General features: G+C 35.4%; 1 protein-coding gene across 11 annotated transcripts in view; it reads left to right on the forward strand.

Annotated features, from left to right (window-relative positions):
• LOC6040115 (neuronal calcium sensor 2) overlaps positions 1 to 15272 on the forward strand; it is a 237904-nt gene that overhangs the window by 90691 nt on the left and 131941 nt on the right. For all 11 annotated transcript variants that reach the window (XM_038258777.1, XM_038258788.1, XM_038258781.1 and 8 more), the window contains one exon: positions 8250 to 8363. In XM_038258777.1, coding sequence (XP_038114705.1) covers positions 8250 to 8363 — 114 coding nt within the window. The remainder of the gene's footprint in view (positions 1 to 8249; positions 8364 to 15272) is intronic.

The following is a 15272-nucleotide window of genomic DNA, read 5'->3' on the forward strand; positions in this document are numbered from 1 at the left end:
CATGATTGAACGGCTTAATGGCTTTGGGTTGCGAAAATGAAGAAATATATTGCATTACTTGCTTGGGAAATATTATGAAGATGCTTCGATGTCTGATCCTTCTCAGTTGGGCTGTTTTAACTTTTTTTTTTGTAAATAAATATTGCTAATTCCATCAGCTGCAATGCATGTCCAAACGCTGCAAATCAACTCCCTATCAACTCTTTGGTCCCCTCATCAACCCATTATTTTTGTCTCTTTTTCCCATTTCAGACGTTGCCCTTTTTTTGGTTCGAACCGCACTCTTTCCGCACTCTGAAAGCTTTTCCTCACTAACACACACACACATCGGTGCTGCACCCACTACTACCAACTACCACACATCACTTCCATCACACTAGCACCGAGCACTAGATCGATCGGCACGAATAATGATTACACGCCCACCACCACCCACCACTAGCAACCCACTACCCCGGTCGATGTTGACATTGTTGTTGTTGTTTTGGTTGTCGTTATCGATGTTGTGCCCGAACGTCGTCGTGGCTGGCGATAAGATTCTGGAGCAATTCATGAGTGCCCGGGACGACGATATGTTGCTTTGCGTTAAGGTGAAAATGGGGGGGGAGGGAAAAACTGCTGCTGCTGGATTTGGGAGGAAGCTTTTGGCATGGCGTTGATGCTTTTTTGATTTCGCTTCGATTTATTTTAAATATCGTTGTTTTTGATTCAGGTTTTGTCAGGCTAGGCCAGCGATTCTCAACGGGGGTACCGAGCCTACTTGATTTACACGGTAGGGGGTACCTGCCTAGAAGAAGGTTGAGAATGGCTGGGCTAGGCAATAGCACATTTTACTTAGAATACAATACTGCGATTTTTTTATCATTTTAATCGTTCTCTTAAGTTAAAAAAGAGCTGTTTTGTATATTTTGTTTTCGCTTCGAACAGCTTTACAAACAGCTTGGAAAATAAATTTTTACTTCATAAAAAAATCGATCGTAAATCGAGATGAACTGAATAGATTGTCATTTACGAAAGTGTTGTAAACCCTAATTTTATTTTGGAGGAGCCAAACCAGGACCTAAATGCTCTATAATGCATATGTATAAATAAAAATTACATTTATTTAGCGCTCTAAAATTTTCATGATATTTCCTATCAACATAGTTTGATTCGTAGAAATGAAATGCGTTTTTCATTTGTTTTTTGTTGTTTTTACTAGATACGGATAAATTTTATTTTTTGAAGAAGTTTTTCGTGTTTTTGAAAAATGATTCAGAAAAATCCTCACAATAACCTTTATCAGTCAACTATATTTTGTAGTGAATGTGGATTTTTGTGGCTTAGATGAATTTAATGGCATTAAGAATTGATTTCCAGAGTCTTTTTTTTATTGAAATTCTTATGTTCGAAAATTTCAAGCAAGATCATGATTTATATGTGAGCAACTTTGCATGAAATGGGTTGATTTTGTGTATACTTTGATTTTTTTGTATTTTTTATCTTTATTATTGATGGAATTTTCTGATCGATCCAAATTCGTTCGTAAATACACACCACAGCAAACACTTAGATTTTTTACCGAATTAGTTAATTGAAAAATCGGTAATGTTTAGATCGGTAAACCATCTGTCAAAAATAACTATTTTTTATCAAAAATCGGTTGTAAAATGAACAAGAATGATCTTCATAACCAAATTTTTGTAAGTTTTTACCGAATTCGTTTTTTTTTACTTTTTTTCGAACTGCTTTGAAATTTCGGTAAACTTCACCGAATTCGGTCAATTTATTTAAAATCAATTTATTTAAAACCCTATTTAATATTTTTTATACTTTTTCAAATATTGTAGAGAAAAACTTCAACTTTTTCGCGCAAAGTTTGTTTTTTTCATTTGTTTTATCAGTACTTTAAAAAAAACCATAACTCGACTGCAACAATTTTGGCCGTACTCTCTATGTCTCAAAGCTGTTGGTTTTTGATTCCTAAAACATATTACAAAAAATAAAAAAAAAACAATAAAAAAAAGAAAGTTGGAGCACTAATTTTTACTTTAAAAAAATGTTAATTTAAAAATCTGCAGAAAAGTCCGTGTATGTACCTCTTTTTTCGGAAAATTCTCTATCAATGCCTACAACTTAAACTTAAAATATAGAAACAAAGTTATTCAGAACGGGTAATTCTCCGCCAACTCACACAGCAGTTGCCCCGACCCCTCTTCGATTTGCGTGAAACTTTGTTCTAAGGGGTAACTTTTGTCCCTGATCACGAATCCGAGGTCCGTTTTTTGATATCTTGTGACGGGGGGGGCCGTACGACCCCTTCCATTTTTGAACATGCGAAAAAAGAGGTGTTTTTCAATAATTCGCAGCCTGAAACGGTGATGAGATAGAAATTTGGTGTCAAAGGGACTTTTATGTAAAATTAGATGCCCGATTTGATGGCGTACTTAGAATTCCGAAAATACGTATTTTTCATCGAAAAAAACACTACAAAAGTTTTAAAAATTCTCCCATTTTCCGTTACTTGACTGTAAATTCTTTTGTAACATGTCATTTTATGGGAAATTTAATGTACTTTAATGAACAAAGAGAAACGCAAAAAGTAACTTTTTCAAAACTTTTTTTTTGTAAAATCGTGATAACTCGTGATGTTTATAAGCAAACCCCTTATGTCTATATATCATTTTTTTTGTTACTGTCTACTCTACAACTTTGTAAAACATTTTTACACTCTTAAAATTAACCCTGCAAAGTTAGAAAAAACAAGAAATTTTAAAATGAAAAAAATTGTTCTAAATGAAAAAATGACCTTTCTGAGTCAATGTGAATTCGAAAAGTACATTAAATTTCCCATAAAATGACATGTTCCAAAAAAATTTACAGTCAAGTAACGGAAAATGGGAGAATTTTTAAAACTTTTTTAGTGTTTTTTTCGATGAAAAATACGTTTTTTTTTCGGAATTCTGAGTACGCCATCAAATTGGGCGTCTAATTTTTCATGAAAGTCCCTTTGACACCAATTTTGTATCTCATCACAGTTTCAGGTTGCGAATTATTGAAAAACACCTCTTTTTTCGCATGTTCATAAATGGAAAGGGTCGTACCGCCCCTCCGTCACGAGATATCAAAAAACTAACTTAATCCACCTATGTGGTTGGCGCCTTCCTCACTTTATCTCGAGACAGGGACAATGTTTTGGACTCATCGGAATGGTCTTTTGATTACCTAACCAACGATGAGTCAGATGGTGGATCCGGACACAGTTTACATGCATTTAAGTGAGATCCGGCTTCAAAAAAGTACATAAATATCACTTAAGTGGTCATATCTCGAGACAGGGTTGCCAGATCTTCAATGTTTTGGACTCATTGGAAAGGTCTTTTGATTACCTAACCAACGATGGGTCGGATGATGGATCCGGACACAGTTTACATGCATTTAAGTGAGATCCGGCTTCAAAAAAGTACATAAATATCACTTAAATTGTCATAACTTGAGACAAGGTTGCCAGATCTTCAATGTTTTGGACTCATTGGAAAGATCTTTTGATAACCTAACTAACGATGGGTCGGATGATGGATCCGGACATAGTTTACATACATTTAAGTGAGATCCGCCTTTAAAAAAGTACATCAATATCACTTAAGTGGTCATATCTCGAGACAGGGTTGCCAGATCTTCAATGTTTTGGACTCATTGGAATGGTATTTTGATTACCTAACCAACGATGAGTCGGATGATGGATCCGGACACAGTTTACATGCATTTAAGTGAGATCCGGCTTGAAAAAAGTACATAAATATCACTTAAATTGTTATAACTTGAGACAAGGTTGCCAGATCTTCAATGTTTTGGACTCATTGGAAAGGTCTTTTGATAACCTAACTAATGATGGGTCGGATGATGGATCCGGACATAGTTTACATACATTTAAGTGAGATCCGGCTTCAAAAAAGTACATCAATATCACTTAAGTGGTCATATCTCGAGACAGGGTTGCCAGATCTTCAATGTTTTGGACTCATTGGAATGGTATTTTGATTACCTAACCAACGATGAGTCGGATGATGGATCCGGACACAGTTTACATGCATTTAAGTGAGATCCGGCTTGAAAAAAGTACATAAATATCACTTAAATTGTTATAACTTGAGACAAGGTTGCCAGATCTTCAATGTTTTGGACTCATTGGAAAGGTCTTTTGATTACCTAACCAACGATGGGTCGGATGATGGATCCGGACACAGTTTACATGCATTTAAGTGAGATCCGGCTTCAAAAAAGTACATAAATATCACTTAAATTGTCATAACTTGAGACAAGGTTGCCAGATCTTCAATGTTTTGGACTCATTGGAAAGATCTTTTGATAACCTAACTAACGATGGGTCGGATGATGGATCCGGACATAGTTTACATACATTTAAGTGAGATCCGCCTTTAAAAAAGTACATCAATATCACTTAAGTGGTCATATCTCGAGACAGGGTTGCCAGATCTTCAATGTTTTGGACTCATTGGAATGGTATTTTGATTACCTAACCAACGATGAGTCGGATGATGGATCCGGACACAGTTTACATGCATTTAAGTGAGATCCGGCTTGAAAAAAGTACATAAATATCACTTAAATTGTTATAACTTGAGACAAGGTTGCCAGATCTTCAATGTTTTGGACTCATTGGAAAGGTATTTTGGTTACCTTACTAACGATGGGTTGAATGATGGATCCGGACATAGTTTACATACATTTAAGTGAGATCCGGCTTTAAAAAAGTACATAAATATCACTTAAGTGGTCTTATCTCGAGACAGGGTTGCCAGATCTTCAATGTTTTCGACTCATTGGAAAGGTCTTTTGATAACCTAACCAACGATGAGTCGGATGATGGATCCGGACACAGTTTACATGCATTTAAGTGAGATCCGGCTTCAAAAAAGTACATAAATATCACTTAAGTGGTCATATCTCGAGACAGGGTTGCCAGATCTTCAATGTTTTGGACTCATTGGAAAGGTCTTTTGATTACCTAACCAACGATGGGTCGGATGATGGATCCGGACACAGTTTACATGCATTTAAGTGAGATCCGGCTTCAAAAAAGTACATAAATATCACTTAAATTGTCATAACTTGAGACAAGGTTGCCAGATCTTCAATGTTTTGGACTCATTGGAAAGATCTTTTGATAACCTAACTAACGATGGGTCGGATGATGGATCCGGACATAGTTTACATACATTTAAGTGAGATCCGCCTTTAAAAAAGTACATCAATATCACTTAAGTGGTCATATCTCGAGACAGGGTTGCCAGATCTTCAATGTTTTGGACTCATTGGAATGGTATTTTGATTACCTAACCAACGATGAGTCGGATGATGGATCCGGACACAGTTTACATGCATTTAAGTGAGATCCGGCTTGAAAAAAGTACATAAATATCACTTAAATTGTTATAACTTGAGACAAGGTTGCCAGATCTTCAATGTTTTGGACTCATTGGAAAGGTCTTTTGATAACCTAACTAATGATGGGTCGGATGATGGATCCGGACATAGTTTACATACATTTAAGTGAGATCCGGCTTCAAAAAGTACATCAATATCATTTAAGTGGTCATATCTCGAGACAGGGTTGCCAGATCTTCAATGTTTTGGACTCATTGGAAAGGTATTTTGGTTACCTTACTAACGATGGGTTGAATGATGGATCCGGACATAGTTTACATACATTTAAGTGAGATCCGGCTTTAAAAAAGTACATAAATATCACTTAAGTGGTCTTATCTCGAGACAGGGTTGCCAGATCTTCAATGTTTTGGACTCATTGGAAAGGTCTTTTGATAACCTAACCAACGATGAGTCGGATGATGGATCCGGACACAGTTTACATGCATTTAAGTGAGATTCGGCTTCAAAAAAGTACATAAATATCACTTAAGTGGTTATATCTCGAGACAGGGTTGCCAGATCTTCAATGTTTTGGACTCATTGGAAAGGTCTTTTGATTACCTAACCAACGATGGGTCGGATGATGGATCCGGACATAGTTTTCATATAGATAAGTGAGATCCGGCATCAAAATTCCAGCACCTGATTCGCAACTCTGACCTTTTTTATACGTAACTTTTGAACTACTTATCGGATCTTCAAACAATTCAATAGTGCAGTATGGGGCACCAAAACAAATCGAATGCAACTTGTTTGACTCAAATCGGATCAGCCAGTGCCGAGAAAACTTGGCAAGAATTTTGAGCACCAAGGGGAATACGCACACACATACACACACACACACACAGACATTTGTTCAGTTTTCGATTCTAAGTCGATAGGTATACATGAATATAGGTCTACGAGCTGTTTTTCAAAAGTTCATTTTTCGAGCAGGATTATAGCCTTACCTCAGTGAGGAAGGCAAAACGGACCTCGGAATCGTGATCAGGGACAAAAGACCCCTTAGGACAAAGTTTTACGCAAATTGAAGAGGGGTCGGGGCAACTTTTCCCGATTTCGTGTGAGTTAGTAGAGAATTACCCAAATAAATAATTGAGGGAGGGTTTTAAATATTTTTGTAATTTTTAATTTAAAAATCGCTGTATCTCAAAGCCGCTGCATCGTATCAAAAAGTGGTCAGAGTCAGACTTGTAGGAAATTTGACTACCTTTCCGAAAAATACACTGAAAGACAAAAACGCGCCACTTTTATGAGATTTTTTGATTTTTAAGTTTAAAAGTCAAATTTGAATGTGAGCCCACTTTTTTTTTGTTCAAAATGTTTGTGAAACAGCCTCAGATGTTACAAAAAGGCTCACGAAAAATGCAGGGTGGAGCAAAAAAAAATCATTTACAGAAAACTTTTTTTTGAAAAGTGCTCTAAACCTCAAAGTTTTCAAAAGCCGAGTTCGGGAATCGTTTCTCCAGTCAATTTTACATTAAAGCCTGCATATTGACCAAAATATTTAGGAGATTGAAAAATCTTGTCTGTCACAGACAAATAGTCAAAACCATCAAAAAACCAATTTTCTCAACATTTTTATTTTTTAAATCGCTGTAACATCACAAGGGTTGGACTTGGGACAGCGGTTAATTTGGAGACTGTTATGTAAAATTGACTGGAGAAACGTTACCCGTTTTCGATTTATGAAAATTTTGCCATTTAGAGTTGAGGTGCTCAGTAAATGATTTTTTTTTTAATATTCAGGACAGTTGCTCCATTCTGCATTTTTTGTGAGTCTTTTTGTAACATCTTGGGCTATTTTCACAAAAAAAAAATGATCGAAAAAAAATTGTGGGTTCACCTTTAAATTTTACTTTTAAACTTATAAATCCGAAAATCTTATAGAAGTGGCGTGTTTTTTTCGTTCAGTGTATTTTTTTCGGAAAGCCCGTAAAATTTCCTACAAGTTTGCTTTAAACCACAATGATTCGATGCAACGGCTTCGAGATACAGAAATATTTTAATTACGAATTACAAAAAATATGTAAAACAGTTACGCCCTTCTCAAATGTCATTATCGAGTGAAACTGGTTCCATAACATGTCTACAAAGTTTTATTGAAATGAGAGAGGGTCGAGAAAAAAGTACCTAAAAAATTCCTGTTTTGAGCTGGAATTTTAAATGGAAATCATGTTAATTTGGAGTTTCTCATTTTTTTTTAATAAGCCGATTTTTTTTTGTTTATCTGGAGAATGGGGTGGTTCATCCTTGTTTTAAAATGCATACAAAATGTTCATGAAAATATTATTGTTCAGTGTAATTTTATGTTTTTATTCTGTCAATTTTCAACTTCAGTTCGTGTTTTTAGTTAAGATTAATTGTCTCAGTTTCTTCTTCATCTTGCTGATGTAGTTTAATCTTCGCTCTTTCGTTTAATCAGTTTGCCAATTGCCTACCACTTGGAGACTTTGCGCTCCCGACAGTCATAATGCGGATTTTCCGCACTTGCTCCATCAAGTACTTTGGCAGTATCTCATCACCATCGCCTGCAGAATCCACTTTTTTTCTTTTGCTCTCTCTCGTCCAGCAAAAATTGCCCCAGTCATCTCCAGAGATGCTGCCACCGAGGATACTTATCCTATTACCGAGGCTTCAATATTTGACGAGCCCATCTCTCCGCAGCATGATTGAGGGATGACCAGCAGAAAAAGAAGCTTTTTTTTTGCTTTTTGTGTGTTCTGTTACAAAAAATGCTCTTTTTTTTGCAATGCAAATTTTTGAACAAAAGAACGTGAATTTTAACTTTTTTTTTGTTTCTATTTCTCCCTCCACAGGACATGGGCTGTTTAGGTAGTAAGGACCGTCTCTCGAAAGAGGACATGGACTTTCTCAAATCACACACCCGGTACGACGAGTCCACAATTAAGGAATGGTACAAAGGATTCAAGGTAAGTTTCGTCAACCAACAGCTGTTGCATAACCTTCTTGGGCGGTTATTTTTTGCAATGTAATCGCCACAAATTCTCAGCGACGGGAGGTAAAAATTTTCTTCAAGAAAGTATTCGTAAACAGCTTGAAAGAACACTTTTTTCAGTTCAAGTGGAATTAAGCTGGGGAAGGAAAAACTTTCCTCCCTCAGAATCCACCGCAGAGAAGTTTGCGTTTGTATATGTGTGAAAAAACGCGAGCTCAAAGGAAAAACCCTCGCGCGGAAAAGTTTCATGTTTCAAACTAATTTAACGACGCACGTGCTGTGTTGCTTTTACGAGAAAATTTTGGCGGGACAAAAACCGCACTAGGAGTCTTAGTCAAAACACAAACAAGCGCCATAAAAAGTATCTTCAGGCTAAGTATGTCTTTAATTACGGGGTTTTAGTTTTTTGGTGGGTGGTTTTTCTGAAAAAGAACAATATTTTGGCTGATGTGGTTTTTGCTAGGCTGCATAATAAAAAGTTATCAGAAAGAAAACACAGGTGCCTTGCCGTTGCCATTTTTCTCGAATAAATTGATAAAATTGTTAAAATCAGATCGTTAAAGGCAGACAACTTTCATAAGATTCCCTCCCATCTCTATAGCTAAAATTAATATGATAACGCTATCATAACAGTTTTCCGAAAACTATTTTCCCCACCCTTGAAAAGGCAAACATTTGTATTGCCCTTCGCCGAGGGAAAATTTAACAAAGCTTTCTGCCCCAGTCAACAAAGACCTCCCGACCTTTCCGACACTATTCACCACGTATAGAGTACGTTCCTCCCACTCTTATGCCGAGCATATTCACAGCGTTGAGAGAGGTCCTTGTGAGTCACGATCCTCGTTGGGAAAGAGCGAGTGTAAACATCATTACGACCCCTCTCCCTCTCTCTTTTCACTTTTTCCACACTCACACACACTGACTGACGCTCATAATAGTGTTATTAAAAATTATCATCAAGCTACCTTTAAAATGGGAAGGGGGCGCCCCTAATGCGAAATGTGTCGAACGCGTTGTCGTCGTCGTCGGCGAAGTTTGCGCCACTGATTTCCCTTAGGTGAAGCGACCGTTGAAAGCAATTTCCCGACCGAAAAGCTCGAAGCTGTTGGAGAGTTAAGTTAAAAGGGAAAACATTGAAGGCGTACTCAAAAAAAAAATCGTAATTTTTACCAAAAAGTTTTAAAAACGCTTCCAAATTCCGTTACTCAACTGTAAATAATTTTGGAACCTGACATTTCAAGGGAAATTTAATGTTCTGTTCAAATCTACATTAACCGAGAAGGGTATTTTTTTTCATTTAGAACAAAATTTAAATTGTAGCAATGTCCTACAAAGTTGTAGAGTAGACAATTACAAAAAAATTGACATCACGAGTTATCGCGATTTTGGCCGTTCATCACCCGCGACTTACACAAACGACGAAACAAAGAGAAACGCAAAAAGTAATTTATTCAAAACTTGTTTTCGTAAAATCGTCATAACTCGTGATGATTACAAACCCGTTTTGTTTATAATTCATTTTTTTTTGTAATTGTCTGCTCTACAACTTTGATAAAAGATAACCCTGCAAAGTTAGAAAAAACACGAAATTTCAAATTGAAAATATTTTTTTAAACGAACAAACTACCCTTTTGGAATATTGCAGATTCGAATAGAACATTAAATTTCCCTCAGAATGACATGTTCCCAAAAAAAAAAAAAAAAAATACAGTTGATTAACGGAAAATGGCAGAGTTTCTAAACATTTTTAGTTTCTTTTTCGATGAAAAATACGTTTTTTCGGAATTTTGAGTACGCCATAGAATCGGGCGTCCAATTTTACATAAAAGTCCCTTTGACACCAAATTTCCATTTCATCACCATTTCAGGCTGTAAATTGTCTTTTCGCATGTTCAACCAAAAAAGGGGTCGTACTGGCCCTCCGTCACGAGATATCGAAAAAGTTACCCCTTAAAAATACGCAAATTTAACGGGTTTTACGTGTGTTGCAAATTTGTGGGAATTCTTTTACCCTAGTTATGGTAAGGAGCATTTTTTACACACAAAAACACTGATTTGATCATTTTTTGAAATCTGCGTTGAACATTATTAACTGACTTGTAATTTAGCTTTAAGTAACAAAGCCGGGGCAATTTGTTTTCAATGTTTGTGTCAGCCCCAGCAAAATTGGAACGAAATATCAGGAGGTGAAACATATTTAAAAAAAAAAACTTCAAATTTTTTATAAAATTTTATCAAGGTACCATCCATAAACCACGTGGATGCTTTTTTAAAATCTAATACATAGTTAACAATGGATTAGACAACTTTTTCTTCAAATTTCCGTTTTCTTCAATGGTTTTTTCTTGCTCTCTGATTTTTTGGGATCATTTTTTAAAATAATGGAGCTGGCCTACTGTGCATTGTTTTGAATGAAACTAAACGGGATTTTTTTGCAATGGTAGAAAGGTTCCATACAGCCAAACCCCAAATAAATGAAATTGATTCTCTGCACTTTATCCTCTACTGCCCACATTTTGTATTGATTTTTTTTATTTCACCCTTGTTCTAGAGGTAATGTATGTTTATTCTTTTACTATATGACCTCCTTTAAAATCCATGTCATCCTTATCGTATTCTTCTCCTTGTTTAATTATTCCACAGTCTCTTTGACTCCTCTTCAAATTGTCCAGTGCAACATTGATCGATTATATAATAATTGTTAAATTCCAATATTACGTTCATCATCCTGTTCCTATCCCACTCCTCCGTTTAACAACTCAGTACATAATTTAAATAAAGCTATAACATTTGATAAGCATTCCTTAACGGCATTGGTACCATCTGGATCGTCTATTATTTAAATTCTTATTAATTATTTCACAGCTTCTTGGAATCACCTTTAAATTTGCTTATATGTTTATACTTATTTATTCATTTACTATATGATATATTCATTTATCCATTTACTATATGAACTCCTTCAACACCTATGCCATCATTATCCTATCTCTCATTTCCCATTTGCTTCCATATCCCCAATAATCAAATGAAATAAAACATAGACATAGACATTTACAACAACACTCACTCATGACACACCACATCATAACTGACTCGGGGCGTTTGGTACGGTATGTCCACGCATCCTTCCTCCCCTGTAGATCCTGTAAAATGTGATCCGTTTACAGAATCCTCTCTGCGGCCAATGCAACGCAGTAGGCCTGGCCGCTTTAATGAGTGTAATACATTTCGGGTGATCTCGAAATTACTACAATCATCAATAACGACAAGAAAGAACCTGGGGCGTAATCTAACTTCAAGATCTTCCAGGATGCTTTCTTCGGACTGGCTGCACTTGTGTTTGATTAGATGAGCTTAGATTAGATTAGATTGTTCTGGAGATAATTTTGAGCAACTTTTGTTCTACGAAAAACTTAACTTGTCTTGTTTTATGTTTTTCATGTTTCATCTTTAGTATTTCAATTTGCATTTATCTTTTTTAGTTTGTGTTTGTTTTTAATAGTATTTGGCCTATTCTACCACTTTATTTCATTTTATTTTGCCTTTCTAATTTTTTCATTTTTTTACATTCACTTTTTCAATTTTTTGCTTGTTTTTCACATTTTATGCTATAAAATGGCACCAATGTCATTTAAGTTGTAAAAAAAAATGCGTAGAGGTATTGCCTGAGACACTAGAAGAATTACTGCATACTTCTTTTTACTTAAATTATAGCAAATGTTAGTAAAAAACACAGCCGAAATTGACCCATAAAAAGTGACATTTTTAAAAACATTGGCAAAAAGAGCAGTTCTCTCAGATTTTGGTCATTCGATTTTTTTTTGTATTCTTTATTCCGACTGAAACTTTTTTGGTTTCTTCGGTATGCCCAAAGAAACCATTTTGGATCATTAGTTTGTCCATATAGTTTTCCATACAAATTTGGCAACTGTTCATACAAAAATGATGTATGAAAATTCAAAATTCTGTATCTTTTGAAGGAATTTTTAGATCGATTTGGTGTCTTCGGCAAAGTTGTAGGTATAAATATGGACTACACTGCAAAAAAATGATACACGGTAAAAAAGAGATGATTTTTTATTTAACTTTTTGTCACTAAAACTTGATCTGCAAAAAAAACACTATTTTATTTTTTTTCCGGGTTTTGTTGGTTGTGCAAAAAATCATTGACCGAGTCATGATTTTTTGAATTGATACTGTTTTTTTTTTTAGAAAATCAAAATATTGGTCGCAAAAATTTTTCAACTTCATTTTTCGATTTTAAATCTTATTTGCAATCAAAAAGTACTTTGGTGAAATTTTAATAAAGTGCACCGATTTCAAGTTAAATCCATTTTCAAGTGACTTTTTTGAAAATAGTCGCAGTTTATCATTTTTTAAAATAAGTGCACATGTTTGTCCACTTTTGAAAAAAATATTTTTGAAAGCTGAGAAAATTCTCTATATTGTGCTTTTTTGAATTTTGTTGATTGTTGCTGAAATATTGCCATGCAAAGGGTTAAAAAGCAGGAAAATTGACAACCCACCATTTCCGATTTACAATGTTAAAATATGAAACATTCGTGAAATTTTCCGATCTCTTCGAAAAAAATATTTTACATTTCAAAATGGCGTAATATTGAATGTTTGGCCCTTTTGAAATGTTAGTCTTGGTTTAAAAATTAAAAAAAAACATATTTTTATGAAAAGATCGAAAAATTTTACGAATGTTTTACGTTTTAAAATTGTAAATCGGACCGTTAGTTGCTGAGATATCGACTTTGAAAAATGGTGGGTTGTTTGGTTGAGACTTGGAAACATTAATTTTCATGTTTTTAAAGCTTTGCAGTGTAGTCTTTATCCATACCTACAACTATGCCGAAGGCACCAAATCGATCAAAAAAATCCTTCAAAAGATACAAATGTTTGAATTTTCGTAAATCGTTTTTGTAAGGTCAACTGCCAAATTTGTATGGAAAATTATACGGACCAACTAATGATGCAAAATGGCTTCTTTGGGCATACCGAAGGCACCAAAAAAGTTTCAGCCGGATTAAAAAATACAAAAATTAAAATTGAAGGAAAAAGACCGTTTTCGTAGAGCATTGCTCATGACTGAAAGATGATCTTTTTCTTGAAGGTTTTATAACAAGTTTTTATCTTTCATTTTTAAAAGGATTTTTAAGGATTTAATACTACAAATTTCAAACAGCGTTGGATTTTTTTTCAATGCTTTTTTTTCAATTCTGAAGTCGTACCACAAAGAAAAATCGATGCTTCTTGTTTTTATCAGATTATTTCTCATCTTACAAAAAAATATTTATGCTTAATAAAATAACATATACGATGAACACAATTGCTAGCAGTTTATTTATCATTAAAATAAAAAAATAGTTATTCGTAAATATTTTTCTGTTGTCATCTTTCAAACAAATAATTGCTTCAAAAAATATGAGTTGTGAACAGAAACAAATCACATTCAAACATAAAATAAGCTTTTAATGATTATGAAACAGTAATATATACATTCAATCAACAAAATTTGATTTCTCAAGGAAAGAAATATTTCTAACAAGATTTTTGATTGTGAAAATAAAGTCCCTGGCTTAATTTGAATTTTGAAACTCAACCCATATATTCTAGTGTTTCTGAACGGTCTCAAGGGCTAGCATTTGAACAATATTTAAAAGTCTTGCGTGGGTTTGAGCTTGTACCCCAAAATACGTGCAGGTCTGGTCAACGCAGTTTTGAGATCATTTTCCTTTTAAAACAAGAATTTATTTGAAAGAAGAAACTCGAGCTCGCAGCAACACAAAACCTTCTCAAACTTCTTAATTAAGGTAAACAATCGTTCGAAACACCTCTTTCAGCACAACTCAATAAAAGGTTATTTCGTTGACAATATTCTAGGTGCCACCACGCTTCCAGATTGACACTTTTAAGTTTATATTCCACGACGGAGGCCACTCCGTTAAATCTTGGTCGCGGGGATCTGGTTACACGGGACACACTACTCTTCTGATGTCGCTCCAATGAAGGGAACGCGCGATAGCAAACTAATTGACATTTGATGAAGTAATGCCCCGTAATCCGATTAAAAAGTTAATGGCTGTCTAATTTGAAGCCCGTTGCCCGTTGGAAAGGGTAAACTCTGCCGGTGGGAAATTGATATCGATCAAGCTGCTTTTCAGGGGAGTTGCGGGGCCAGTTTCCGAATAATTGCCTAATGGAAACTCGGCTGGTTTTGGCATTGTGGTGGATGTCTTGAAAAGCGAACTTGTTTGCAGAATCAAGATTACTCGAGGCACACACACAGAACGACTTGTTTGTTTGGCATGTTCTGGAGATATTCGACATAGAAAGAAAGTAAAAAAAACGTCCTCGAAAGTCATTGTGCAACGAGTCACCTCCTTATCGGAACAACCTTCGTTCTCAACAAACGACAACAATAGGTGCTGCCGAATCCACGTGGAACGACAACTTTTCTTTTTTGCTGGTTTTTCTTCTGGCTTATCGCTACCGGATACAATGCTCTGGAAGGCAGCCCAGATTCCTGTGCTAGGCCATCAGGCTGGGGTACTTCAATGGGTGGAGCCATTCCTGGGATTAGCTGGCTTCGACGCAACAATTGGCTGTTGTGTGAAGCTTCTGTTTGTTGTTTACCTTTGAGCAACAGAACGGGGGGAAAATCAGAACAATAAAGGTGAAGCTCACGGTGAATATCTTCAAGCTTTAGGTTTCTTACAAAGAAAGAAGTAATTTTTTTTTGTAGTTCTGGATGATTTGTAATTTTATGTTCATACTGTGGGATTAAATTCCTTAATCGTTTTAAATTGAATCACTCTTGCTGTTATTTTCTCCCCAGAAAGACCAACAAAACCGCAATCGATTCATTACACTG

Source organism: Culex quinquefasciatus, chromosome 3 (genome assembly GCF_015732765.1).
Source record: "Culex quinquefasciatus strain JHB chromosome 3, VPISU_Cqui_1.0_pri_paternal, whole genome shotgun sequence".
Lineage (NCBI taxonomy): Eukaryota > Metazoa > Arthropoda > Insecta > Diptera > Culicidae > Culex > Culex quinquefasciatus.